At 36.1% G+C, this 25474-nt stretch overlaps 1 protein-coding gene across 5 annotated transcripts in view; it reads right to left on the reverse strand.

The window, feature by feature from the left end:
• The window catches only part of Spidr (scaffold protein involved in DNA repair), a 377942-nt gene that overhangs the window by 243603 nt on the left and 108865 nt on the right, over positions 1–25474 (reverse strand). For 4 of the 5 annotated variants that reach the window (XM_078017204.1, XM_040294081.2, XM_040294080.2 and 1 more), the window contains 2 exons: positions 17064–17317; positions 5558–5658 (listed from right to left, as the gene is read on the reverse strand). In XM_078017204.1, coding sequence (XP_077873330.1) covers positions 5558–5658; positions 17064–17317 — 355 coding nt within the window. The remainder of the gene's footprint in view (positions 1–5557; positions 5659–17063; positions 17318–25474) is intronic. The other variant, XM_021731043.3, reaches the window with a different exon arrangement.

Here is a 25474-nt window from a genome sequence, read left to right on the forward strand (position 1 = left end):
ACTCTTGTACATTGCTGGTGGGACTCCAAATTGGTGCGGCCAATTTGGAAAGAAGTATGGAGATTCCTGGGAAAGCTGGGAATGGAACCACCATTTGACCCAGCTATTGCCCTTCTCGGTCTATTCCCTGGAGACCTTAAAAGAGCATACTACAGGGATACTGCCACATCGATGTTCATAGCAGCAGAATTTACAGTATCTAGACTGTGGAACCAACTCAGATGCTCTTCAATAGATGAATGAATTAAAAAAATGTGGCATTTATACATTATGGAGTATTAGAAAGCACTAAAAAATGACAAAATCATGGAATTTGCAGGGAAATGGATGGCACTAGAGCAGATTATGCAAAGTGAAGCTATTCAATCCCTAAAAAACAAATGCCAAATGTCTTCTTTGATATAATGAGAGCAATTAAGAACAGAGTAGGGAGGAAGAGCAGGAGGAAAAGATTAACATTAAACAGAGACATAAAGGTGGGAGGGAAAGGGATAGAAAAGGGATATTGCATGGAAATGGAAGGAGACCCTCATTGTTATACAAAATTACATATAAGAGGTTGTGAGGGGAATGGGAAAATAAACAAGGAGAGAAATGAATTACAGTAGATGGGGTAGAGAGAGAAGATGGGAGGGGAGGGGAGGGGAGGTGGGATAGTAGAGAATAGGAAAGGTAGCAGAATACAACAGTCACTAATATGGCATTATGTAAAAATGTGGATATGTAACCGATGTGATTCTGCAATCTGTATTTGGGGTAAAAATGGGAGTTCATAACCCACTTGAATCTAATGTATGAAATATGATATGTCAAGAGCTGTGTAATGTTTTGAACAACCAATAAAAAAATAATTAAAAGACATGACAGTAAGAGAAACCAAAATAATGACACATTCATGAACATAGGATACCATTTAAAAATTTGAGAGGATATATATATTTGGTTAAAACATCAAAGAGTTAATTTCTGTTTATTTTAATTTTAACTGGAATCTACTATTTGTACTTGAATATGAGACCCATTATTATATAATACTTGTGACTTTAACACACCTCTCTCATCAGTAGAAAATCTTCCAAACAAAAACTAAACAAAGCAATCACAGAAGTCAATAATACAATCAGTAACTTAGACTTAACAGACAAATATATATATATAATATTTCATCCATCAATGAGAGAATATACTTTTTTCGTGAGCAGCACATGAATCCCTCTCTAAAATGGACCCAATGATATATCATAAAGTAACTCTTAGCAAATATATATAAAAAAATAGAGATAGTACCCTGCATTCTATCGGACCATGATGGAATGAAATTAAAAATCAATGATAAAATAAAAAACAGAAGCTACTCTAACACCTGGAGACTAAATAATATACTATTGAATGATGCAAGGATAGCAGAATACATCAGGGAGGAGATAAAAAAAATTCTTAGAGGTAAATGAGAATTCCAATATAACATACCAAAATTTCTGGGACACTATAAAGGGAGTGCTAAGAAATTTCATTGCATTGAGCATTAGAAGAATAAGAAGTCAACAAATAAATGACCTCATATTATATCTCAAAGCCCCAGAAAAAGAATACAAAATCAATACCAAAAGTAGTAGAAGACAGGAAATAATTAAAATCAAGGCTAAAATCAATGAAATAGAAACAATTGAAAAAACTGACAAAACAAAAAGCTGGTTCTTTGAAAAAATAAAAATTCATAAACGCTTAGCCATCCTAAAGAAAAGAAGGAGAGAGAAAATTCAAATTACTAAAATTCATGATGAAAAAGGAAATGTCAGGACAGATACCATTGAAATACAGAGGATAATTAGAAACTACTTTGAAAATTTATACCCCAATAAAATTGAAAATATCAAAGATACCAACAAATTTCTAGAGAAATATGAGTTGCCGAAACTTAATTGGGAGGACATACACAATTTAAACAAATTTATTTTGAGCAGTGAAATAGAAGACACCACCAAAAGCCTACCAACAGGACTGGGATTATGGCTTAGAGGTAGAGTGCTTGCCAAGCATGCATGAGGCACTTGGCTTGATCCTCATCATCACATGAAAATAAAATAAAAAGATATTGTGTCCACCTATAACAAAAACAAAACAAATTATATATCTCATACCCAGGACCAGATGGATTCTCAGCTGAGTTCTGTAAGACCTACAAAAAGAATTTTAATACCAGTATTCCTCAAATTGTTCCGGGAAATAGAAAAGGAAGAAACACTTTCAAATTCATTCTATAAGGCTAGTGTCATCCTGACACCTAAGCCAGACAAAGACACATCAAGGAAAGAAAACTTCAGACCAATAACCCTGATGATCATAGATGCAAAAATTATCAATAAAATTCTGGTACACTGCATACAAAAATACATTTAAAAAATAGCACACCATGATCAAGTGGAGCTCATCCCAAGGATGCAAGGTTGGTTCAACATACAGAAATCAATAAATATATTTATCATATCAATAGACTTAAAGCTAAAAATCATATGATCATCTCAATAGATGCAGAAAAAGCATTTGATAAGATACAATACCCTTTCATGTTCAGAACACTTGAAAAACTAGAGATAACAGAAACATATCTCAACATTGTAAAAGCTATCTATGCTAAGCCACAGGCCAACATTATTCTAAATGGAGAAAAATTGGAGACATTCCCTTTAAGAATTGGAACAAGACAGGGATGCCCTCTCTCAGCACTCCTATTCAACACAGTCCTTGAAACTCTAGCCAGAGCAATTAGACAGACGAAAGAAATTAAAGGTTTATGAATAGGAAAAGAACTCAAACTATTGCCATTTGCTGACATGATTCTATACTTAGAGGATCCAAAATACTCCACCAGAAAGTTTCTAGAATTAATGAATGAATTCAGCAAAGTAGCAGGATATAAATCGGTACCCATAAATATCAAACACATTTCTATATATCAATGATGAACCCTCAAAAGAGAAATTAAGGTAACTACTTCATTCACAAAAGCCTCAAAACAACAAACTTGGGAATCAATCTAACAAAAGAGGTGAAAGACCTATATAATGAAAACTACAGAACACTAAAGAAAAACATTGAAAAAGATCTTCCATGTTCTTGGATAGGAAGAATTAATATTGTCAAAATGGCCATACTACCCAAAGCGTTATACATGTTTAATGCAATTCCAAATAAAATTAAAATCCGGACAGCACTCCTTATAGAAAGAAAAAGCAATCATGAAATTAATTTGGAAAAATAAGAGACCCAGGATAGCCAAAACAATCCTCAGCAAGAAGAGTGAACCAGGAGGCATCATAATATCAGACCTTTAATTATACTACAAGAGCTATAGTAACAAAAATGACATGGTATTGGCAACAAAATAGACATGTAGTGTAGACCTTCCCAAACTCTTGATGGGAATATTACACAGGAAAAGAGCATTGTTTCAGAGGAGGGGGGAGCTTTTTCCAGATGTGTGGGATAGTCTCATCATTCTACACTCCATTATGAAAAAAGAGATATTTTTTGTTTTCTCTCCCTCTCCCTCCCTTCCTTTCTAGAAATATTAGAGATTAAACCTAGAGTGCTTCTACTACTGAACTATATCCCCAGCTCTTTTAAAATTTTTTATTTTGAAAAAATGCCTTGCTAAGTTGTCCAGGTTGGCCTGGAACATTTTGCAATGGTCTTGCCAGTCTCCAGAGTAGCTGAAATATATAGATATACACCACTGTGCCCAGTTGAAAGAGGAATTTTTGAGTCGCTTATCTATAGAGCTGACTTTCAGATTGCATGTTGCAATCACTAGAAGGGCCTTAAATTCAATTTTTTTTTTTTTTTTTTGTATTGGAGATTGAATCGTGGACACTCTACCACTGAACTACATTCTCAGCACTTTTTATTTTTTATTTCAACAGGAGCTAAATTATGCAGGCTGGCCTTGAACTTCCACTCCTTCTGCCTCAGCCTATCAAGTTGCTATGCTACTGCAAATGGCTCTCTAGGCCATTCAAGAAACAAGGAGTTTTCCCTTTGGCCACATACATGTGAATCTAAAGGATCTACAGGAAAGCTAACAGTGTAGACATCAAGGAAATGAGTATTGAAAAAGAAATGCCTCACAAATGTTATCAGCACAAAACTGGAAGAGCCTGAATGTTACTCAGCATGCATCTGCACTGTTGTAAGTAAACAAGGGCAAGATTCTTGCCAAAAGAATTAATGTGCTCATTAAGCTTATTAAGCACTCTAAGAGCCAAAATATCTTCTGAAACTTGTGAAGAAAAATAATAAAAAAAGAAGGAAACCTGCTCTACCTATAGAACATCTTTGTGAAAACCAATGGAAAGGAGTCTGAGCTGCTGAAACTTATTCCCTATGAATTCATGGCAAAACAGTATAAATAAGACCTCTAAACTATAAAAAAAAAAATTCCCTTAACTGCATAGAAATGTGATGTCTTTCCAGCCAAAGAAACATATAAAGCAAAAGTTGAGTCCTAAAAAATAGGAGACGGAATATATCAGATTGTATCACACATAAGTTAGTGTTGTTCATGATATGTTTCAGTTGTGTGTGAATGTCATGTGTATGTTGGGGATGATGTAAGATCTATGTCTTATTCCCTTTGGTGGTTACAAAAGTCTAAAAGTCATTGGCTTAGATTTAGCAAGAAAAGGTCTACTGTAGAACCGTCCAAATCATCATAGGGCAAGTCTTAAACGACCTACGAGCAGTTCTGTGTACAGGAATTCTCTCTTGGAAAACTTTCTGAGACTTAACATGACACAAGGGAAAAAACAATCACAGCATTCAGAGTACAAGTCTTTCACTTCCATTAAATTTATTTGTATTTTATTATTTTTGATGATATTATAAATGAGATTGTTTTCTTAATTTCCTTTTTGGATAATCTGATGTTAGTGTCTAAAAATGCGAGTGAGTTTTATAGGCTGATTTTAAAAACTGAGATTTTGCTCAATTTGTTTATTTCTTCTTATTTTGGTGTTGTCTTTAGAGTGTTTTTTGTTGTTGTTGTTTTGTTTTAGATATTTAGATCATATGATAATCTTACTAATTCCTTTCCAATATAGGTGCGTTTTACTTTTTTTTCTTGATTACGTGCTCTGGCTACAAAAGCAGAAAGTAAAATGGTAGTGGAGGAAGCAGAAATGGAGAAATATTAGTCAAAATATGCCAAGTTTTAGTTACACAAGGTAAGCCTTAGAGATCTATTGTATAGCTTACTGCCTATAGTTACTCATAACGTATTGTATTCTTAAATTTTTTGCTGAGAGGGTGGATCCTATGTTAAATATTCTTATCATAAGAATTATGATGCAATGATAAGACAACACAAGGAAATTTCTGCAGATAATGGATAGATTTATGGCATAAAACGTGCTGACAGTTTCATGGATGTGTGCTTGCCTTCAAATTCCAAGTTGTAAACATTATGCAAAACTTATACCATGGCAATTTTTTTTTTAAAACAATGTTAGAAGAAAATGAATTCTTTTCTACACCAACTCAGTTGCAATGCAAGCCTTACCTGAAACTGTCTTTTGGTAAGAAACACAATCATGTCTCCACAAAGAAATGGCAGATCTCTCTCGGTTCTGCAATCCGGTTAGTCTTTCTGCTAGCCCGCCTCTGTTTAATAAATTATAATGCATTAAGTTTAGTTTTTAAAAAAGGCTCAGAGTAATTAGAACATTTATATTTTATCCACACCTACTAAGGACAGAAAAAATATGCAAAAATTTCAACAATTTTTTTTTGAGAGAGAGAGAGAGAATTTTTTAATATTTATTTTTTAGTTTTCGGTGGACACAACATCTTTATTTTATTTTTTTATGTGGTGCTGAAGATCGAACCCAGCACCCCGTGCATGCCAGGCGAGCGCACTACCCCTTGAGCCATATTCCCAGCCCCAATAAATTTTTTATATTATATTTTCTTCCTTGAGGATCTACCTTCCTTGGTCAGTTTTTATTTTTATGGAAGTTCCTTCTCTTGAATCTTAGAAATAAGAGCTAATATGTGATGTTCCTAGGATCACCATTCTTGGATATATGACAGTTAAATATCAGGTTAACTCCCTTTCTAGTCTTTCTTAGTTCATGTACTCATTCCATAAATAAATACTGCTTACTTGTAACCTGCTATATGATAGGTACCAGGGATACAAAAATAGTTACATATTATACCATGTGGTGGGGTATAATTCAATCAGTAAATGAGGACAAACAGATAAATGTAAAGTGAGTTCAGAGTTCCAGTCAAAAATAACCTTGCTAAACTGTTGATAGGTAGAACACCAATTAAAAGTATCTAGGTATGGGCTTAATACATACTATACACACACACACACACACACACACACACACACACACACACACACACATATATTCTATTATTTGAAATCCAGAGACAACTGAATATCAATCACAGACACACAGCAGAAACATCAACAATACAGAAAAAGGAAAACATTCATGAATGGTAGGAAGACAATATGAAACTATCAACATACAGAGACTTCACAAGAGCCCTTAGTTATCAATGGAAATTCAAATACATATGTTTACAAACATATAAAATCATAAATATCACAGAGGTTAGCTACTACTAACACATTTATAACATCAATCAACTAGAAATCAAGATCAACTGTTAATCACCATAGGGGCCACATAATTTATCAATGTACTGTCTCACAGATTATATAGCTTTTCATTAATCAGTCCACTATACTATCTCATTTTTATACAAATAATATCCTATTTAGGTAGAAAAAATGGATATTAATATATACTTCACATGATAAAATCAGAACACAGAGAAGTTAAGAATGCATCCTTTATTATATAACTAGTTTATATGAGGAACCAGCAATTAAATCCTAAAAGAAGTTAGCACCTGGTGCTTATTAAACATTTAAGAAATGACCATGATTGGTGATACTGCTTTTGTTGTCTTTAACATACACTCTATGCTCTTTCTATTATTCAAAGATCTTATCTTAATACATACCATATATATGGTATGTATTAAGATATATATATATAAAATTTCTACCACCTACTCTTTTCCTATAGGCACCAGTTATTTCTGTGTTTGTGTCTATGTGTTTTATTTATATATATATATATATATATATATATATATATATATATAAATAACATAAAATTAAAAAAAACCCAAATCCTTCAAACTCAGAGATATGCTGAAGAACTTCTATTTTCTATACTTTATTTTTCACTTATTATACAGATTCTTCTTCACATCATTCTGTTTATATGAAGAAACTCATTTCATTAGGCAGCTGAATATACACCTAGGCACTCTTACTCCAGAATCCATGCTCTCAGTCTTGATAATATACCTACCATCTCTTAAGAAATACTATTTAAAATTAAATTCATAATAATATATTACTCAGCTTTTCATCAATGTGACCAAATACTCAACATGAACAACTTAAAAGTTTATTTTGGGTTCATGATTTCAGAGGTTCTGTCCATGGTTGGCCAAATCCATTGCCTTGGGCCTGAGATGAGGCAAAACACCATGGTGAAAAGGCAGCAGTGGAGAAAAACTGCTCACCTTATGGTGGCCAGGAAGCAGAGAGAGGGAGGAGCCAAGAGGATAAGATATAATCTCCAAAGGCATTCTTCCAGTGACCTAAATTCCTCCAACCATGCCCCATATGCCTATAGTTACCTCTTCGTTAGTACTTTCATATTAGAATGGACTGATTAGATCACAACTCTCACAAATTATCTAATCATTTCAGCTCCTGCATTAACACAGGAGCTTTTGGGAATATCTCATATCCAGACTGGAACATTCCACTCCTAGCCCCCAGAAAGTCCATGTCCATCTCACAAAGTAAAATGTACTTAGGTTATCTCTAAGAGTCTTCATAGTCTTAAGAGTTTGGCATTACTCAAAAGTACAAGGTCAAAGTCCCTTCTGAGATTCAAGGAAAACTCTTGGTTTTGAACTCCTGTAAAAATTAAAAGCAAGTTTCATACATTCAATATATAATGGTACAGATTAAATATTCCTATTCCAAAAGGGAGGAATAGGGGCATAGAAAGAAGGGATGAGACCAGAACAAGACAAAACCTCAGCCAGGCAAAATTTCCTATATTTCTACTTCTGGCATTTGGGGCACATGGTGGTAAGATAAGATTTCCGGAGGGCTTGGGCAGCCCTGTCCCTTTGCCCTTGTTGGTTGCAGCACTGATGGCTTCTCTCCACAGTCAACAGCTTTGTCCAGCAGACAGTCCACATTACTTGCATCTCTTAATTCTTGGAGTCTCCATTCCAACTTTGTCTTCACCTTCACAGCTTCACACATTGTCCTGTCAGGGTCAACTTGCAGGAACTCCAACCCTGTTACAACACTTTGCCTGGCCTCCCAGAGCTTCCTTTGAAATCTTGGTGAAAGCCTCCATGACCCCTTAACTCCAGTATCCTACATTCCTGAAGAATCAGTACAATGTGGATGACTCTAAGACATGCTACCAGCTGCAGAAGTAGGTGGGTCCCCTGGCACCATGGCTGCAGTGGCCTTAATGCCTGGGTGGCTGAGCATGGTAAAACAACATTCCTAGCTCCTGTGTATAAAAAGATTTCCAACTAGCCTCTTCTCAAAGGAATTTTTACTTTTATACCCTTGAACCTATGATGGATGTGGCCTTGCCAATTTCTGAGATTCTCAAGCCATCTTTACTACTGCCTCTATGCAATGTATTTAACTTCTCTTTAGTGGCCATAAGCTCTTCATCAACCACACATTCTTTGGTCCCAATTTTACATTCACTTTCTGGCTAAACAGCAAGTTTTTAAAATCCTTCTGTTATGCTTTCTGCTCCCAAGTAGATAGCAATATACATGCCACCACCTGAATGCTCTGTTAACTTAAAATTTCCTTTGTCCAATTTAGTCTATCACCTTTAATTCAGCCTCTCACAGTCTTAGGACATGAGTAAAATGTAGACAGACTGTCTGAAAGAATGTATCATAAATGGACTTTGGTCCAGTTTCCAATAGAATTCCCATTTCCCCCTCTGAAACATGAGTACAGTCTTTACTGTCCATATTCCTACTGGCATTCTGGTCTTCTGAACTCACTCTAGAATCCTCATTAAGCTCCCCTTATAACATTCTAAGTCCTTTCCAGTCTGCACTCCAAAAATTTCCAAATTCTTTCTGCAAACTAGTTTCAAAAGTTTCTATAACCACAAGGTCAGGTGAGTCACAGCAATGGACCAATTTTTGTGTTAGTCAGCTTTCTATTGCTGTGATCAAAATACCTGTCAAGAACAATTTAGAGGAGGAAAAGTTTATTTTGGCTCATGGTTTCAGAGATTTAGTCCATGGTGGACCAATTCCATTGGTCTGGACCCAAGTTGAGGCAGAATATCATGGTGGAAGGGTGGTGGTGGAGGAAAACTGTTTACCTCATGGCCAGTGAGAAACAGAGAGGGAGGAACCAAGGAAACAAGATACAATCCCCAATTCTTCAGTGACCTAAGTCCTCTAGCTATGCTGAAGCACCTGTGTGTAGTTACTACTCAGTTCTTATTAGGATGAACTCAGGAGGCTAGGGCTCCCATAATCTAATCATTTCACCTCCTGCATTAACACAGAAGCTTTTGGGGGACACGTCATATCCAAACCATAACAAGAAAAAAGCAAAACATTGGGTTCTTTACACAACTACCTAGATAATTTTTTTTCCAAATATTGGTTCTCAATGTTATGACTTTAGAGAATTTAAAAAAAAATAGAAAAATAGTAGCATCCAATAAAGGTAAAGTGTAGAGTCCCATTAGAATAGGAATTATAGGGTGAAAACTAAAAGCAAGAATAAACTTGTATACAGAAGCTACATACAAGAGGGAAAAATCTGAGTTCTTGGATAAAATTTGTCTCCCCAGTTGAGTTTAGGCAGGAAGAGGTGGGAGGCGACTGTGCCGATGCCTCATAAGTCACCTGCTCTCTGCTCTGAATTGCCAATAGAATTCCTGCATGAATTTTTGGTCTGACAGAGCTGGACTTAATAATGGAAAAAGCATGCCTCTAATGAACAATCCTATTTCAAGTAAGAAAGACCTGTACCCACACTAACAAGAAAAAAAAAAAAAGTAAAAATGAAAATTCACAAAGGCCCTACTATCTAAATCCAAATTAACTTTTCAAAGTAGTTAGCCAGGCTATTCAAAGATAAAATCCCAAACTCTAACTAAATAAAAATACAATTAATATATCAGCAAGTTTACCCTAATTATTTTTTCTGTAAAATCGATTGGTAACCTATCTGAGAAGATTGTTGACATCAATTCAACAGTCCAAAATTTCTATAAAATCAATATGAAGAAATTAAGAATAAAGATTAAAATTTTTCAACTTATATCCAGTCAAAATATCCATTAAAATATTTTAATAAAGTATACAACTAGGCAAAGAAAAAATAATGAAAATAATATTTTTAATTTTTGCTTTCTGTCAGATATAATAAACACTGTGAAAAACAACTCAAAATAAAAGCTATAGTTTTAAAGGTCCCCTCAAAAAAACAAAACAAACAAACAAAGAAAACAACCTGATTATAAAGCTGGGGAGATACAGCTTTATTAACAACATTTTTAAATATCTAGACAATTATGCATGGATTCTTATTAGTTATGCCTCAAATAGTATCATGTACCAAAAACCAAAAAGAGAGAGAGGTGAGGCTGGGGGGTTATGGGAAGAGCATGCTCCCAAAAAGAGACTGAGTATCATTTCCCATGGAGAAACACTCCAGCCTTGGAATGCCAACAACCACCACCCTTGAACCTCCCTAGCTACCTCTTAACAGGTTTAAAAAAATTATTTTAATCTCAGCTCTGTTCATGCTAAGGTAAGTAAAGTCTATTTCTTACACTTCTTTTGTCTTTAGTGGTAGTAATTTCTCAGACCTCTGTTCTTCTGTGACAAAAGTTGGTTGTTTTTTACTGGAAATATTTTCAAGATGACATCTGTATTCAAAACATTTTGATTAAAAAAAACTACACTTCAACAAATCATATATTTCATGCAGAATTTTAAAAATCATTATTAGGTGAGAGGAAAGTTTTTATTAACTTCAGAAATTAATTATACAGGGTCTTCATTACAAAACAATCCATGTTACCTTTTTCTCTGTTTCAGAAGGAGTCAGCCAACTGCCATTCCTCCACCAAGAGTAGACAGTGATCACTGCCCTTTCTAATCAGAATTTCTAATTCTGAGACTCTGTGTCTAATAGAAGAAAAAAGTAGGCCCTAATCTTCATCATGTAGGATTAGGCCCTAACTTCCTTAATAAGAGTCCTATAGCGTAAGAATTAAAACCAAGAATCAATAAATGGGATGGACTCAAACTAAACAGTTTCTTCTCAGCAAAAGAAACATCTGTGAGGCGAACAAAGAGCCTACATCCTGGGAGCAAATTTTTGCACCTCACACATTAGATAGAGCACTAATCTCTAGGGTATACAAAGAACTTAAAAAAATTAAGCACCAAAAAACAAATAACCCAATCAACAAATGGAGGACCTGAACAGACACTTCTCAGAAGAGGATATAAAATCAATCAACAAATATATGAAAAATGTTCATTATCTTTAGTAATTAGAGAAATGCAAATCAAAACTACTCTAAGGTATCATCTCACTCCAGTCAGAATGGCAGCTACTATGAAGACAAACAACAATAAGTGTTGGCGAGGATGTGGGGGAAAAGGTACACTCCTACACTGCTGGTGGGACTGCAAATTGGTGCAGCCAATATGGAAAGCAGTATGGAGATTCCTTGGAAATCTGGGAATGGAACCACCATTTGACCCAGCTATCCCACTCCTCAGTCTATAGCCAAAAGACTTAAAAACAGCATACTACAGGGACACAGCACAATGTTTATAGCAACACAATTCACAATAGCTAAACTGTGGAACTAATCTAGATGCCCTTCAGTGGATAAATGGATAAAAAAAATGTGGCCTATATACACAAGGGAATATTACTCAGCAATAAAAGAGAATAAAATCATGGCATTTGCAGGTAAATGGATGACCTTGGAGAAGATAATGCTAAGTGAAGTTAGCCAATCCCCAAAAAACAAATGCAAAATGTTTTCTCTGAGATAAGGAGGCTGACTCATAGTGGGGTAGGGAGGGAGAGTGTGGGAGGAATAGATGAATTCTAGATAGGGCAGAGGGGTGGGAGGGAAAGGGAAGGGGCAGGGGATTAGCAAGGATGGTGGAATGTGATGGACATCCTTATCCAAAGTATATGTATGAAGACATGATTTGGTGTCAACATACTTTGTCTACAACCAGAGATATGAAAAACTGTGGTATATATGGTAATAAGAATTGTAATGCATTCTGCTGTCATTTAATTTTTTTAAAAAAATCAATAATAATAATAAAAAAAGAACAGTAAGTCTCATTAGAATAGCGTATCTTCCATGCCTGGGGATGACAGTCCTAATCACATCAAAGTACCTCGATTTTTAAATATGTAAATAGCAACTTTAAAAGGGAAAATGCAAAATACACTTCTTAAATTTTTCTTAGAAATCACTGGAAGAAAGTAATCATTTGCATATTGCTGAAGCTACTTTAATCATCTCTCTTCGCCTTTTTGTTTCCCTCAGTACACCCCAGTACTGAGGACAAACAGTGCTCTTTTGTCCTCACTTTTCTCATCAATGGGACTGACTGGAAAGTGTCTTGTTCTTCACTGCTGCTTCAAGATCTTCTTGAACCCTCCCTGGATTCCAGCCCACCCTGCCTGCACTGCACTTGGGGTAGGCACCTTCTGTGCTGTCCCTACCAAACGCAAAGGCCTTTTCTGTCTGCTGGCCACCATTCCTGTTGATTTCAGTGCCCATGAGGCTTTGGTGACTCTACCTCCCTATTCCTTGAACTCCTATCCAAGACTATGTCCTTCACCAACCTCAGCATCCATCTTCCACAGTCTTTCTCTAAACTTCAGAGTTGCCGACAGTCTCTGGTAACTCAGACTCCATTCTAAGTTACCCATCACCCCATAGTAGCCTGACTCTAAAAGCACCTGACAAATCTCTCCCCATCCCCTGTCTATTGGTCCTGCTCAGACTTCTACAACCCATCTTCACCCTGCATGTACTCAATCCTGCCTTATCTATTTTAGCTTTAATGAACCATTAATATAACTACTTTCTTGGAACTTCTGCCAACTCTTTTCAAGGTTCAACTGGACATTACCCACACTCTGTTTGTTTACAGTTGCAGTCCTGGGGTTGGATCCACACTGGCTGGTCTATCTCAAGCTCAATTCAAGGCAACTGCTCCCAGACAACCCTAGAGCATTTCCCCAGCCTATTTACTTCTATAATATGACTGTTATACATCTTTCTTCACTCTCTCTATAAGCTGATAAAAGAATTTCTTATTTCACTAAAATAGAAGTGAACAGAAAGAATTTGCTTCCAAGCCACATGTATCTATCTGTACTGCATGGACTCCACCCTCCCATCTGCCCACAGATGGATTGTTTGGGCTCTTGACCAGGTATATCCCTGCACCTGCATGGACTCTGTCCTCCTCTGGTCCATGTATGGACGACTCTGACCTCCTGACGAGATCTCCCCTGCTTGTGGCCTCCCTCACCACATCAGACACAATGCTATCACTTGTCCTCTCTCCTCTGCCTCAGCAGTTTCTCCTTCTTTCCTGGAACTCTCAACATAAAAACTCGCTGAAGTTTCTTCCACCTTAAAACAAGTAACCTCAACCCTCACAATCCCTTCCAACGCACATCCTTTTTTTTTTTTTTTTTTTTAAGAGAGAGAGAATTTTTTTTAATATTTATTTTTTAGTTATGGGCGGACACAACATCTTTGTTTGTATGTGGTGCTGAGGATCGAACCCGAGCCGCACACATGCCAGGCGAGCGCACTACCTCTTGAGCCACATTCCCAGCCCCCAACTCACATTCTTAAAGGGAAACTCCTCCAAAAAGTTTTATCCTTGCTGTCTTCAGTTTCTTGCTTTCTATGAGCTCTGACATCCACAGCACTCTCCTGTGCCTGACCACTCTGTTAAGCAGCTCCACATCCACATCCTACACACTGAGATCACAGAGTCAGCCCTGGAGCACCTTAGTAGGTCTTCAGTAGTGCTGGAGACATTACTTTTGAAAGTGCATGGCACTGCCTTCACTAAAAAGGCTGATTTCTTTAATAGACTTCCTTTCCTTTCTCTATTACAAACCACCTCCATTCTTTTTTGAGGCCACGTCTTCTTCTCTTTGGGCATTGTCGGGATTCACCCTCATATAACTGTGACCATCCTGACTTATAACACCCATGAATGCCCCTGAGTGACTCTGATCAGTTTTCTTGCATTTATTCTCAGCATACTATACATAAACAAAACTATTAGAATGGTATGTGGAGCTACATGACTGGACCCTGGTACCATCAGTGCCAGGAATGTGCCTGATATCTTTGATATAACTGAGATACACCAGGTATCTGTACTTGGATGAAGTCACTTTTGTCCTGAGAACTTTAAAAGCCCCCTTCCTCTGACTCAAATTGCAGAGGTCCACTGGTAATTACTGTCACCCATGGTCACACTTCTGTCAGTAAGCCCTCAATAAATGGCACTCTGTGTAATCTGGATATGTTTGCCTCTTTCGTGGTTTCTTGGGACTGGTTCTTATAACAGGGCCAGGTTTTCTAGGACAGGTATACAGCCTTGTATCTTATATCTTGAAAACAAAATGTTGGGAACAGGCAGGAACTTTCTCACTATGCCTGCTACACTTGTCCCACTGGACTCTGCCTTATCCTTAGCTCTTTCCTTCATTGAGATCTTATTCCACTTTCTGTCTTCACTGACCCTCCCCATCATCTCAAATACTATCTCTCCTATTCTCTTTAACCTCTCTAGAGCGAGGTAACCCTGAACTTAAAAAAAGAAATCAGGGTACGATCCCCACCCCTTGTGGCACACTCCTTCAACCCAGGCTCTCCTAAGTAAGCATCTTCTTCATAGTGTATATCCACTTGACCTTTTTATGTTTTTATTAGTGCATTATAGCTATACGTAACAATGGGGTTCATTTTGGCATAATTTTATATGCACAGAATATAATTTGTTCTATGCATCACTAGTACCTCCTCTCTCCTTCTTTTCCCCTCTTCCACTGTTACTCCATTAGCTTTCCCTCCATCTATGCATTTTTTGTATAAATTAATGCTCTATAGGTATAAATAAAGATGGAGCTCACTGTGGTACATTCACACATGCACACAGCATAATTTGGTTAAACTCCTTCTGTAGTTTCTCTTCTTTCTTGTCCCTCCCCCTTCCCCCAACTCCATTCTTCTACTCCACTGATCTCCCTTGCATTTTCATAATGTCTCTCCCTTCCTCCCTGCTTATTTTGGTCTAGTTTCAGCATATGAGGAAAAAAAAATGCAACCCTTGATTTTTTTTGCATCTGGCTTACTTCCCTTAATATGATGTCCTCTACTTCCATCCATTTACCAGCAAATGTCATAATTTCCATTCTTCTTTATGGCTGAGTAGTATTCCATTGTGTATATATACCACATTTTCAGTATCCATCTGTTGAAGGACACCCAGGTTGTTTCCATAATCTGGCTATAGTGAATTGTGAATAAACATTGATATGGCTGTGTCCCTATAGTATGCTGATTTTAGATCTTTTGGATATATATCAAGAGGTGGGACAATGGGATCATATGGTGGTTCTATTCCCAGTTTTTTGAGGCATCTCCATACTGCCTTTCAGGGGGTTGCACTAATTCACAGTCCCACCAGCAATGTATGTGTGTACCTTTTCCCCTACATCCTTGCCACCATTTATTATTACTTGTATTCTTAATGACTGTCGTTCTAACAAGAGTGAGATGAAATTTGAATGTAGATTTTGATTTGCATTTCCCTGACTACAATGGATGTTGAACATTTTTTCCATATATTTGTTAGTCATTTTTACTTCTTCTTTTGAGGAGTGTGGGTTTAGTTCTTTTGCCCATTTATTGGGTTATTTGCTTTTTTGGTGTTGACTTTTTTTGAGTTCCTTTTATATTTGGGATATTAATCCCCTATCAGAGAAGTACCTGGCAAAGATTTTCTCCTATTCTGTAGACTCTCTCTACACTCTTGCTCCCTTTGTTGTGCAGAAGCTTTTTAATGTGAGGGCAACCACTATTGATTCTTGGTTCTATTTCTTGTGCTTTAGAGGTCTTGTCTTCTTTTGATGTGGAGATAATATCCATGGATCCAACTGTGCTCTTCGTGACCATGTTAACATTCCACAGAAACTCCTTTTCCATAGAACTGTCTACTATTTTTGCTTTTGTCTTTTGCTATTGTTTTATTCTTATTTGACAAATAAAGAGTCACAGGGTTGGGACAGGTCTCTATAGGCTGTTCCATGCAACCTAACTGGCCTACCCAAATTAGCACCTACTATGCTAGTGATAGGTATATTTTTCCACTATGGCTCTCTATACACACACCAACTGTTGTCCCTGAGTCTTGGCTCTCTCATACTTTTTGCATTTTCAGTGTAGAGCTAGCTAATCACTCTCATAATACCCATAAAAGTAATCTGGTACTATATGTACTATCTATATGTACTTTTTTCTCTTTAGATAAGTTACTTAAGAATAGAATACTTGCCTTTAGTGTTTAAAACAGTACCTGAAGCACTGATCCACAAGAAAGTTTGATAAGCCCAACAACAATTCTCCATTCAGGAAAGCAATCAAATAAGCTAGTTGTAATGAAATCCATGAATACTCAACTTGAATGAACAATTTCATAAATCAGTTCCAAAATTCAGGACTTCAATAACTGCTTATCAGTATTATAATTCTATTCTGCCAAATTTACTTCCCAAGGAAACAAATTTTTAAAAATTAACATTTGAGATTTACAGGGTTTTAAGAAAGAGAAAAGCTGGGAATAAAGTATTTAAAAAGATATAGTTTAACCTTAAAAGTTTCTTCTTCTTTGATGAGTTTTCTGGAGTCCTGGGAAACTTTGCTATATGCTTCTGGGGTATACACAAGACACTCTCTGTTGATTTCACTCTTGTGTTGAACAGGCTGTCCATAACCTGTCTTGCATCAGAACCACATTCCATGTGGTATTTGTGAGGGGATTCTGAATCAATAAATAGGACATTTTCTGAGTCATCTTCTTTGTTGCTATCTGATGAATACTCCAAAATTTCTGCAGAAATTGGCTGGGAAAATTAAGAGAAATGCAATTAAGTATTCTTTAGTCAAGCCCACATTCTTTAGTCAAGCCTATAATTCTATTCCTTTATGATTATGTTCCTTAAAACAGATTTAAAATATAGTATCTGTAGCTTAGACTATTTTGACACAAAATCCAACAGTAACCAATATAAAATAAGATTAGGTTATGTCAATTGTAAAACACACATTATCTTAAAGAGGCCACCAAAATCAGTATAAATATATTTCTATCTTCTTTTAGCAAACATGTTTAACCCACATAGGCAGTCTCTGAAACTGAACAAATAGAACTACATGAGAGGGTGACTCTAGTCATTGTAATGTGAACACTTAGTTAAAAAAAAAAAAAAAATTCTTGAGGCCCAGAATAGTCAAAGTAATCCTTAGGGAGAAAGGTGATGTAGGAAGCATCACAATACTAGACCTCAAATTATAGTATAGAACTAGAGTAACAAAAACAGGATGGGACTGGCATTTTCAATTTTGTTGATTTCATCTCTGATTTTTATTATTTCCTTTCTTCTCCTGCATTTGGTGTTGATTTGTTCTTTTTCTAGGGCTTTGAGATGTAATGTTAAGTCATTATTTGTTGACTTTTATCCTTCCATATTCTAATTGTCCAGTGTACTGGCAGCCCCACCTATTTTAGTACTATAGCAATCATATATTAAAAGTGAATTGCACTTAGTTGAATGGGTTTCCTGAACCCTATCAACTCATAATTCAAGTATAATCTTTCTCGTGAGGAGCCCCATCTACTTTGATGTATTAATATGAACTGTGTCCCTGGCAATGTAGCAGGCACTTGGGTAAAATGGCAAAGAGGACATGTTTGTGGGTACATATGCACACATGTATGCTGGTTTTAGGGGCAGCTCTAGAGTTTTCGTAATTAACTTACATAAAGGCTTATCACATTTTGCATTTTCTGGGGATTGCATAGTTAAGCAAGTAGCCCTTTTTAAGAATCTTTAAAAAAGACATTGTCCATCCATATACCTCATCAAAAATACTGCTTTCGTGGTTACCTTTACACCCTTTGGGTTTGTTTCTAAATCACTATAACTACTGGCTCACCCATTAATTAAGCACCAGGGAATGTTTACTCTAGAAGACAGCTTCTCAATAAATATTAACTACGACCCACCAAAAGAACCAGAGAAGTTTAGACTGCAAATAAAGCTGCTTGCCATTGAGAAACTTTATACATTACTTGAGAAATCCATATTTAAGTAATTTCATCTTTTTGTTCAATCTTTTTCTTAAGATAAAGTACTTTGTGCTCCATTCTAGAAGTCTATGAGCTTCAACACTATTGCCATCTGTGGCTGGACATGGTAACAGGGGCCATACTGTGCATTCTAGGGTACCGAATAGCATCCCTGGCTAGATGGCCCACCCACTAGGTGACAGTAGCACCATACCCACCAGTCATGACAATCAAATATTTCTCCAGATACTTTTGCCAAAATAAGTCAACACAAAAACAACCACAGGCAGACTATGCTGGGGACTTACATCAAATGTGAAGAGGATTCATAGCACTCCATGGGGATGAGGGAGGTTACACACAAACAATATAAAACACTGTGGTAGGAGTATTGCAATAGAGGTATGAATTGAACTCCAATAATGTAGAAGAGGAACAAAGTCAGGTGGGGAACAAAGATAAGGGGAGTAAAAAGATTAGGTAAAGCATCAGAAAGTTTTATTTCCCAGGATCTGCCATCTGAAGTGGAATGTTAATAAGTGGAAGTTAAGAAGGCAGGGAAAGAAAGAAGTACATCCCCTGGAGAAAAAACAGTGTGAACAGGGAGAACCCAGAAGACATGCAGGAAAATCTGCAAGAACTGTTAAGAGATGAGGCTGCAGAATGGCCTTTGAAAACCCAAAACAGTATCTGCTTTACTCTGAAGCAGAGGGGTGCCAATGGCAGGTCTAAAAGGACTAACAACATCATCATGATAGCAGATGCTAACATGGAAAATGATTATCAGACAATAATACAAATAGGAACCATGCCAGCAGGTTGGGAATGCAGGAAGCTAAAAGGCTCTTCCATAATCAGACCCAAACACAAAAAGGGTATGAATAGTAGTAGAAACAGAGAGAGGCAGATTTGAAGGAAATCAATACAACCACTCTTGTTAGGAATGAGAATGAGTGTTAAGTCTAGGAAGACCCCAAGCATCCAGTTTGGGCAATAATTACGGGAGATATGCACCTAGAAAGAAAATTTGGGAAATACATGTGGAGGGTGAGTTGATAACACTGAAATTGGTTTTTATATGTTAATGTTGTGATACCTGTAGAATGGCTGGAGCAAAACTGACCAATAGGCAGCTGCTCTGCGTATCAGAAGTTTTAAGAATTGTGTGGTATGGAGATAAAGTTCTAGGAATGATAAGAATAAAAACAAAATGTGAAGGCAGAAAAGTTGCAGAAAAGGTTGTCCATGGAAGTAAGAAGAGAAAGGCCAGGTTGGAACCTTGAGAATATCATCAATACCTAAGCTGTCTTCAGGTAGAGAGAGATAAAGGTGGTTTTGATTTGACAAAAGGGAGTTACACAGATATAAGAAATCTATAGACCTTGGTAAAATATGCTTTGAAGGACAAATGGGAGATGAGGTGAAAATTGTAGATCTGATAATTCTTTTAGGAAGCTTAAACATACACATTTTATTTCCTTTCACAGAAAGGATGACATACAAAGACACACAACTCACAACTGACATGACATGACATAGTTAGCCAACTTATTCACTCAGCAACACACAACTAACATGACAATATTGAAGTTCAAGTCATGAAAACCATGAAGTCCAAATAAATTTCCTCAGAGAAGAATTTAGTAGCACTATACTGAAAGATAAGTCCACCATCAGTGTTTGAAATCTATGACACATAGTTAGCATCACTGAGTATTTTTAAAATGTATACATTTTTATCAATCTGATGGATATGAAATGGTATTTCTCTTTTGTTTATATATGCATGTCCCTGATCATTAATAGTGTTAAACATCTTTGCATTTGTGTACTGCTTTGTATTTCTTCAGTGAATATCCTTGACCCATTTGTCTCTTAGGAGAGTCAATTAATTTTTTTTTAATCACCAGGATCTGTGTGCTACATAGAGAATATTGCTAGAAAATTATTATTAAAACTTAACCATGACAGAGGAAGAATGCAGTATACACAATGACATTTTTTCTAGTACTTTAGGAAAATTCTTTCCACCAATATATTCTTCTTCTTCTTCTTTTTAATATTTTGAAGTTGTTGATGGGCCTTCTTTCTTTCTTTATTTATTTGTGTGTGGTACCAAGAACAAACCCAGTGGCTCATGCATGCCAGGCAAGTGCGCTACCACTTAGCCACGACCCCAGCCCCTATATTATTATTCTTGATAGGTTGCCTACTGCTATACAGCAACCCAAAGCACTTGGATAAATTTTGGTTGGGAAATTTTATTCTTTACAAAAATTGTTAATAAGAAATGAATCACCTTGTATAGATCATTAATTTCCAGTACCAAAGATTTAAAAAAAAATTAAAGCTCTTATACTTTCCATCTTTTTTCCTGCTAGCTTTGTAAGGCGAACCAAGTAATCTTAAAACTTTCATAAAAGATTATCTTTCATCTATCTACCTACCTAGGGATCAAATTCAGAGGTACTCTTTACCACTGAGCTACATCTACAGCCCTTTTTCTTTTGTATTTTGAGACAGGGTCTTACTAAATTGCCCAGACTGGGCTTGTATCTGTGATCTTCCTGCCTCAGCCTCTCAAGCAGCCAGGACTACAGTCTTGTCACACTGCTCCTGGCTTATTTTCTTCATTTTTAAAAAGTCCAGTTGTAGCACTAATACAGAAGTATAAATAAGGATCTTTTATAACAGAAAAACAACTGCAGTGTTCACCAAGCAAAAAGTGAATATATAGCTCTTGTCATAATTTGCTAATATTTAAAATATAATAACATTATTACATGAGGTTCTTTTTTACTGATACAAGTAACTTCGGAATGGTGAATATATTAATGAAGTAACATTAAAATTACTTAATATTGATAATTAGGGTTAACACTAACAATAAATTCAATTAACATTAATTAATAATTAATATCAGCTATAAATTAACATTGATGGTTCATATTAATTACAAAGAGCATAATTGACAAGGCTAAAATATGAACAAGAAGCAGTTCCTGTGAAACCTATTACTAAAGGCAACCACTTGGTCCTGTTTCCATGACAACCTGTCTTTGGTGCAAGTCACAATTTACCAAAACCATAAAGTGTTCAATACTGACCTAGTTTCTAGTTGGTTGTGAAAGACATCTAGTGCAACTTACTTCTGACTCCTCTTTTCAGACAACCAGTCAATTTATTCACACAGGGGCAGCCTTGAACCTCCAGGTGGCCAGAGGGCTTCCCAATCTCAGCAACTGTGTGCCTCCTCTCAGATCACTTTCAGGAGTTAGGGTTGCATCCCTTCATGTACACTACTGTCCAAAACTGAGCCAATAAGATTCTGTTTTTTCCAGTTTTAATTCAAAATAGAGTATGGGAAGTGGAACCTAAACTACAAAAGATTATAAGCTACTGGTGGAAAGGTTTAGAGGGCTGCCCTAAGGCTTTGTTTATTTGACTTAGGATAGAGACCATTGTTCCAGTAAGTTTCTTTTAAAACAAGCAGGCTAACTCTCTGTTACATATCCCCACATACAGAAAATATTCCCTTAAACAAATATTTATTCAGTACAGATCATGTGTAAGGTATTATGCAAGACAGTAAATTTAATAAGATACAGTTCCATAAAAAGCTTGAAGGAAAATAAAGAATATATGAATGGCTCATATGAAGTATTCCAAAGTGATAAACAATGGAGTCCTTATTCTGGTTGATCTGAACCAGTAGATACTCTGGAAGAGATAAAATATATACTGGGCTCAGTATTCCATAATTCTTTGATGTAGATGCAAAAGGAGAGAAGAAAGCAGATCAGGCTGAAAAGGACAATGAATATTAGTGGCATATAAACAAGTTCAGAGAAATTAAAGTTGAGAGTCCATGTTGAGAAGTAAGTCACACCACTTGCTCCTCTGAAAGGGGATTAATTCCCAAATATAACAGAAACTCAAAAAAGTCAACACCAAAAAAGCAAATAACCCAATAAATGGGCAAAAGAACTACTAAACACACATACCTCAAAAGAAGAAGTAAAAATGACCAACAAATATATGAAAAAATGTTCAATATCCATTGTAGTCAGGGAAATGAAAATCAAAATCTACATTCAAATTTCATCTCACTCTTGTTAGAATGACAGTCATCAAGAATACAAGTAATTCTTGTATTCTTGTAAGGAACACAGCCACATCAGTATTTATTCACAATTCACAATAGCCAGATTATGGATGTCCTTCAACAGAAGAACATGGATACTGAAAATGTGGTATATATACACAATGGAATACTACTCAGCCATAAAGAAGAATGGAAATTATGTCATTTGCTGATAAATGGATGGAATTAGAGGACATCATATTAAGGGAAGTAAGCCAGATGCAGAAAGTCAAGGGTTGAATGTTTTCTCTGATAGATGGAAGCTAGTCTATAATTGGTGGGGGGAGCAAGACAGGGAAAATAAATGGAGGGAATGCTATCAAAATAAAAGAATGATCGGAGAACAGAAGAATGGGATTGAGAAGAAAAGGAGAGGGATGGGATAAGGAAAAAACAGTGGAATGACTCTGACCTAACGTTCCAATGTACAAATATAAATATACTACAGTGAGTTTCACCATCAGGTATATCCACCAGACACCTATTTTTGAGAAAGGAAATAGGGGGAGGAAGAAGGGGAAAGGTAAATGTAACTTCTGGGGATTAAGTGGAGCAAACTATACTCCATGAATTCATAATTATGTCAAATCCTAAATTTTTATATAACTATTATGAACCAATAAAAAATGTTAAAAGGCAAAAATAGTAAAAACAACATAATGGTACAAACTGAGCAAGAACAGGCTGTGAATCATCTTGACTGTCAAATTTAAGACTTTAGAAATCCTCTGCAGAAAACTGAGGATGATTTTTCTTATAAAATAATGATTTTGGATGATTTCTGAACAGGCAAGGAAGATGAACTCTGGAGGTACTTTGAGAAGATTGTTCTGGAGGCTGCACACAGAAGGGATTTGACTACAGAAAATGGTAATGTAGAGAAAACCCATAGGAATTCACTGCAAATATCTGTGCAGACTCCTTCTCTCCATTTCAGAGTTGTCCATCTGTTTTCAGATGAGTTAACCCACAGATTCACAAATACTTCAATTTGAAAAGCTCAAAATTAAATTTTAATATATTCCTCAAAATTAGTTGTTGACCTCACTATCCCTGTTACCAGTATGCAATACCACATTCCACCCAGGTGCTCAAATCAGAAATCCATAAATCACTGATTCATCAGTTAAGTTCCACTTCTAAAACCAGATCAAACACATCCTTCTCTGTATCCTGTCCACCAAAGTTAGTTATACTTCCATGCTGGTCTCTGCTTCACTCCTGTGCATCCCACCTTCGATCCATCATCCCCACAATCAAAATAACTTCTTACTGTAAATAAATCATTACACTCTCCTTCAGATTCCATAAATGACTGTCAGGGACACTTGGAATACTATTCAAATTTCTGACAATGGTTTACAAGGCCTTGCACCGCTTCCTCCAGACTCTACTTGTGAGACTGTCAACTCTGAGGGCTGTTCTCTAGAATCTCTGACCTGCTATCAGGTTTCACACCATGTTCTTTATTGCTTAATGGGCATCATGTCTCTTCTTGCACTACAATATGCTTCGTCATTCACACTCTGAGTGCATCTCCTGAGTTCCAAGGATTCAACCTATCTATATATTCCCTCATCAGAGAGAATACAGCAAAAATTGGTGAATGAGTGGTCTGGGCTATAGTAGCAAACCCATATACATCATTCTACTTCCTCCTTATTTTCTGGAGCAACAAGGCTTCCTTCAACTAAAGTAAAATAAAACAATAATAATAACAATATCATCATCATCGTCATCAAGTTCTTCTCCTTGCCTTTCCAGTTTTAAAGGACGTATGCATGTATTAATTCACTTGTTCCTCACAATAGCTCAGTGAAAAATAGTGATGGAAAACTACTTTTGATGTCTCAATGTCAATAAAATGTGCTGGGAAATATCAACCTCTGGAAATGAGGAAACACAGGGGACAGTTCCATGACCTGCTCAAGCTCCCACAGAAATCACATAATGCAGCAGGGACAAGCCCACTTCTCCCCAGGCTCAATTCCAGCCTTCCAAAATAGCATCCCACCTCCCCATGCTGCAGATAGCTGACATCCTCACCAAACTTCAAGACAATTCAGTAACTATAAGTCTTAGATCCAGAAAAAAATTAATATATGGGTATATATGAAATACATGACAACTTGCTTAATCTAAGCAGAATCACCCCACTATGTTTAAAGAATGTCCCTCTAGCTTTTTTGTTTATTCAAGCAAGAATATTTTTAAAAAAGAAAATAAAAGGCAACAACTTCTATGAGAAAATACACTGTAAAGCTACTGCAATTAAAAGCCTGGTACTAACTCAGAAATAGACAAATCATTGAAATTTCAGAAACAGATAAAAATACAGATAAGATATACACACACAAAAATACCAATAAAGAGTGGGTCAAAAAATAGACTTAAAAGACAACTGGCTATCTACCTGGAGAAAAACAAACAAACAAACAAAAAATAATAATAACAATATCATCATCATCATTATTATCATCAAAGAAAACAATAATTAATATGGCCTATAAGTAGAATCTATAGATTGAAAGCATCACATTTTTAATTTTGACACATATTGTTAAACCTCTCTGTTTATACTAAAATAACCTCCCAAAGTAGCAAAATGTGAAAATAGTTTTGACAAAGAGATAAAATAGGAACATATTTCAAAATTATTCTAAAATAGCAAAAAAGGTCTTTCTAGTAAGACATAAAACACAAAAAGGTCCATAAAAAATGAATAACTACATAAAAATTTAAAACTTGTATACAAAAGCTTACCTGAATAACTACATAAAAATTTAA

Source organism: Ictidomys tridecemlineatus, chromosome 7 (genome assembly GCF_052094955.1).
Source record: "Ictidomys tridecemlineatus isolate mIctTri1 chromosome 7, mIctTri1.hap1, whole genome shotgun sequence".
Lineage (NCBI taxonomy): Eukaryota > Metazoa > Chordata > Mammalia > Rodentia > Sciuridae > Ictidomys > Ictidomys tridecemlineatus.